General features: G+C 34.6%; 1 protein-coding gene across 1 annotated transcript; it reads right to left on the bottom strand.

The window, feature by feature from the left end:
* Positions 1–889: 889 nt before the first annotated feature.
* LOC123893641 (receptor protein-tyrosine kinase CEPR1) lies at positions 890–5,000 on the bottom strand. The gene is made up of 2 exons (XM_045943406.1): positions 1,850–5,000; positions 890–1,489 (listed from the first exon to the last, which is right to left on the bottom strand). The coding sequence occupies exons 1-2, from the start codon at positions 4,350–4,352 to the stop codon at positions 1,092–1,094; spliced, it is 2,901 nt and encodes a 966-aa protein (XP_045799362.1). The 5' UTR covers positions 4,353–5,000; the 3' UTR covers positions 890–1,091.
* Positions 5,001–5,305: the final 305 nt, after the last annotated feature.

Here is a 5,305-nt window from a genome sequence, read left to right as displayed (position 1 = left end):
GAGATATAACAGTTGCCATATTGTCAAGTTGGGTGTAATCAAACATCAAATTTAAAATTCCTTTCAATAAATTAAAGAACCATTCAATTTTTTAGTGGAAGTTCTTGGCACACTACCAACGGTTAAATAAGGTTGATGCCTCTCCAACTCTTTCTCTTTCCCCCCTAGCTAGGTCTCATCCCATTCTAGCAAAAAATCAATCAATACAAGAAAAAAAAAAGCAAGCAATAAGAGAAAAAAGCAAAAGCTTAAAATGCTTCTACTTTCTTCTCTTTCACAATAGCTAATTAAAATGGAGACAAGATGCTCTCATCAATCAATCATTCCACTAATCTTTTTATTTCTCCATTGCATTTAGCTTTTGTTAAAGGGTCCCTCCACATACAAATAATGCCACAATATTGTATTCAGAATCTAGAAACATTTTAATTTTTTTAATATATAATAAAATAAAGTATCAAATCCTTTGGTCCTCACTAACATATGCTTCTTTCATTGGAGCCATCTTCAACACTCAAAATCAAAGTGATGATGCTGTATTGGAATTATTTCAAGTGTGTGTGGACCTAGGAAATATGGATATATACTGTACATTATTCAGAATGTGAATTTCTAGATAACAAATTTATCTAAAAATTTGTCCATCAGTGTTCGGTTCAGCGTTAAGAGTCTGAATTTGTGACATCAAATTAAATACTAAAGTACAAATTTTATCAGACACGGTTATGAAATAACAAGTTTTTTTAAAGACCGTTATAAAATAGTTGTTAATATCAATTTATTTAACAATAATTTCTCTCTTTTCATTTTTTTTTTTTTTTAAAAATTGATCCTAAACTTTTACAAAAGTCAAAACTCAAAGATAGAATCAGAAAAGCAAGTGGCAATATGTAAAACAAGAGTCAAAGATATATAGAATCTACAAATTAAGCTATTAAGCTACTTGTCTAGAAGAAAAAGAAAAGATTATGGTAATTTTTATCCACTTTACAATGAGTCTCTCTTTATATAATACACTACAACAAGAGAGACTACTTATGCTCCCTCTCACCCCTTAATTAAGCTACTTAATAATAATAATATAATCATTATTATAACTCAAATGATTTCTTTACCAAAGTAGCATTTGTTGATGCATCTTTGATTGACAACTTGCAAGAATCAGAACTTTTTGGTTCTGCTTCAATCAGAAGCTGAACAACTTCTTTCATGGTTGGTCTACTAGCTGGTGCTTTGTAACTGCATCTAATGGCAATCCTCAAAACTTTAACCATGTCATCTTTGAATGAACATGATAATTTTGGATCAAAAACTTCACTTGGTCTAGCTCCTTCTTTGCCTTCTACTTTGTTTGAAACCCAAAAAACTATGTTTCTGTTTTCTCCAAATTCTGACTCAATTGGTTTCCTCCCAGTTAACAGTTCCATCAAAATCACACCAAAACTATACACATCACACTTTGTAGTTGCCCTTGGTGAATATGCATATTCTGTCACACACATCAAAACAAATTAAATAAATAATCCACAAACTTATAATATGATAATAAGGTTACTTGACACTCAAGTTAACCACATGACTAATTCACTAACAGCTTAATCTTTTGAGAATTTTCTTTGTTTCTTTTTATAGGACTCTCCTTTCAAAGTTTTAACTGCATTAACTATTTATTTACTAACATACTTCTAATTACGCTATATCCTTTCCTCTCCTGCATGGTAAACTTGTAAAACAGTACTAATTGTCCACGGATTTCGTACTACTATACCGACTTTTCAATTCTCGAGATTTAGTCAACTTATTATAATATATGGTGCATGATAATAGATGAGAGTGAGAATTTATTTACCTGGGGCTAAGTAACCATATGTTCCTGCAATAACAGTGGTTGTGGAATCTTTTCCTCCTCTTGCTTGTAAAACTTTAGCAATCCCAAAATCAGCAACCTTAGGATGGTAATCTTCATCCAAGAGAATATTAGTTGACTTAATATCTCTATGGATAATAGGAAAAACCAAATCATGGTGAAGGTATGCAAGACCTTGAGCAATTCCAAGTGCAATTCTATACCTTGTAGGCCAATCCAAATGAATCCAACCCTTGTGAAGTGAATCATACAAAGTACCATTTGGCATGTACTCATAAACCAATAAGCTACAATCCAAACTTGAGAAGCAACAATATAACTTAACTATGTTCTTGTGTCTTATGCTTCCAAGTGTCTCCACCTCAGCTTTTAATGCCTTGTCCACAAATAATGCATCTTCGGGAGACGAATCCTTTGAACTTCGACTCCAAAGTCTCTTAACAGCGACAATATCTCCGCTTTTTAGCTCGATTTTGTACACTGTCCCTGACCCTCCATGTCCCATTATATTCTTATCTACCAAAGACTCAACAATCTCTCTTTGATCAAAACTAATCATGTGAAAGCTCCTTACATCATAAGAGAAAAAGGATGAAGAGAGTGTGTCCTCATGTTCAACCGCAGCTGCGTCTTTGCTACATCGTTTTTTCAAGAACAAAGCAGCACCTACAAAAATCAATATCACAGACACACCAGCTACCCAAATAGTGTTCATCTTCTTACTCTTGTAACCATGTGAACATGAGGGAAAATTTTTCTGATCAGAAGAAGAATTAGCATAAACTGGAATCATCACACATAAACCAGGATTTCCTGCAAAGCTTTCAACTAAACCTCCTTTAACCAATTTAGGAGGAATAGGACCAGAAAGAAGGTTATGTGAGAAATTAATGGAGTTTGGCAAAAGCACGGAGAGGCTTTCGGGGATGTTTCCGGTTAAGAGGTTATTGGAAAGATCTAGAAGGTTAAGTGATTCCAAGGAAGATAATGAACCAGGAATAGTTGAGTTCAGCTTGTTAGCTTGTAGCATAAGCAAGTTAAGCTTTCTAAGGTTACCAATTTCAGAAGGAATTGGACCATAGAGAAAGTTATAGCTGAAATCAATTTTTACAAGGTTAATAGCTCTAGAGATTGTTGGAGTTATTTCTCCTGAAATGTTGTTCCTCTGAAGGAAAAGTTCAGATAAGTTTCTAGAATTTCCATTAATCTCGGGAATTGGACCGGTTAAATTGTTACTGCTCAAATCAATGATTGATACATGTGGTAAACTTAACAGTCCTTTTGGAACAGAACCTTCTAAACGGTTATTACTGACGCGAAACCGTAACAGAAACATGCAGTTTTCATAACTTTCTGGTATAACACCAGAGAAAAAGTTATCAAGAACAAGAAAATATAACAGTTTACCTCCTTTACAGACATGTTCTGGTAAAGGACCAGACAATCTGTTTTCTGACAAATCAAGAACAACCATTCCTGAGAATTGTCCTAGTTTGGCCGGAACATGTCCGGTTAAGAAATTGTCGTAAAGAGACAATATTCTAAGTGTTGTTGAGTTTTCAATTGCATCTGAAATTTCACCACTGAGACTGTTATTGTAAAGCTGAAGAACTTCAAGCTTAGGAAGCTTAAAAACCGAAGAAGGGATTGTTCCGGTAAACTTGTTTACCGACATATCCAAATCAACGAGATCAGTTAAGTTTCCAAGCTCTTCTGGTATGTTACCAACAAGGTTGAAGTTATAGTAAAGTTCAAGCAGTTGCAAGTTTTTCAATAAACCAAGTTCTTTTGGAATTTGACCTGTGAGGAAATTTCCATCTAACTCAAGATCAATAAGAGTTGTTATGTTTGATATGGATGGTGGAATTTGACCATGCAACATGCATGTTGATAAAACCATGGACTTAAGATTTTTCAATCTTTCAAAGTTTTTTGGTAATTCCCAAAGATTGAAGTTACTGTTTTCATTGAAATTGAGAACTTCAAGAGTTGTGAGGTTGAAAACAGACATAGGGAAATCACCGGTGAAGGAGTTATAGGATAAGTCGAGGACTCTGAGTGATTTTAAAGACGAGAAATCGGGAAGTGTTCCTGACTGGTGCATATGGTTCATGTTAAGCTGTTCTAAGTGAGAACAGTTGATTATACTATTTGTCGGAAACTTGAATTTTGTGTAACCGAGGTTTATGACGCGTAAATTTGGAAGGTAAGAGCAAAAATTTGAAGGGAAGTTACCGGAAAGCGATGACCAACCTGAAAAATCGAGACTTATAACGTTTCCTTTGTCGTCACAGGTGATTCCGGTGAATTCGCAGATTGGTTTATCGACTTTGCTTGCACTCCAATCAAGTGGGAAGTTTCCTGAGAGAGACTCTTTCATAACAGAAAAAAACTCAGACTGGTTTGTGCTGATAACATGTGACATGTTGGTTATGAAAATCATAACTATTAGTCCAAAAAGGAAAAATGGTTGATGATGAGTCATTTTGATTTTTTGGGGGGGGGGGGGGGGGGGGGGGGGGGTGGGAAAAGAGAGAAGAGTTTTAAGTGTTGTTTTATGGTTTGGTAATATTATAAGTGTAAGAGATTGAAATGAAAGAGAAGAGTGTGAGATGTATATAAGATGGAAAGGTTTGAGTGGATGGAAAGCAGGTTCTTGTTGTAGTACTGGTACTCGGAAACGGATTCTACGTAGTAATTGCTAAGGCTATAACTATTTTCAACCGTTCGATAAAAAATGAATGGATGAGATCAAAACTTTGAGAAATTGTAATCGATAAATCAAAGCCGTCTGATCATTGCCTAATGACCGAGATTGTCTACTACGTGAAACTGCGCGAAGCAGTGACAGCAGACAATTTAGATCCTTGCTACTAGGAGGGAAGGGTGAACATCTTTGCTAAAGACACTTTATGTTTATACTCCACTCCACTATGTGTAAAGGGGGAATAAAGGTGAAATATCCTAAACTCTAATATTATGGTGTAAGGGAAATAAAGGGAACTAAAATAATTGAAAAAAGAAATTTGAAAAGAGAAAAATAATTGTCTTTAACAAGAGAGGTACTAGAGAAGAAAAAGGAAAATTATAAAGATTTTAAGAGTTGTGACAGAGATATAATAGAAAAAGATATGAAGAAAAGAAATATCATAGAAAGAGATATAACAAAAGGGTTAAAAGATAATAGTTAGTGAAAGTATATATACTTTATGCTAATATATCCTGCAGATTAACACCTCATCTCATCATAATCACAGTTTATTTTATGGAGTTGGATCCTCTACATAGAGTATAGAGTATGTTATTTTGGTTAAAAAAATTGTTGTGTCGCTACTCACATAGAGGATCTAACTCCATATGAGTACTAACCGAGACGCGTCTATTGCTGGTTGAAAACTATTTCCAAACCTCCTTTTAGACTTGGGGTCTCCCCAAACC

This window comes from Trifolium pratense, linkage group LG7 (genome assembly GCF_020283565.1).
Source record: "Trifolium pratense cultivar HEN17-A07 linkage group LG7, ARS_RC_1.1, whole genome shotgun sequence".
In the NCBI taxonomy this organism is placed as follows: domain Eukaryota; kingdom Viridiplantae; phylum Streptophyta; class Magnoliopsida; order Fabales; family Fabaceae; genus Trifolium; species Trifolium pratense.
This window is presented reverse-complemented; position numbering and strand designations above follow the sequence as displayed.

Bases quoted from the DNA above. Each gene is read 5' to 3' on its own strand.
- LOC123893641 (XM_045943406.1), bottom strand. From the start codon at position 4,352: ATGACTCATCATCAACCATTTTTCCTTTTTGGACTAATAGTTATGATT. The intron at 1,490-1,849 runs GTAAATAAATTC...TGTGTGTGACAG, and splicing joins ATATGGTTACTTAGCCCCAG to AATATGCATATTCACCAAGG.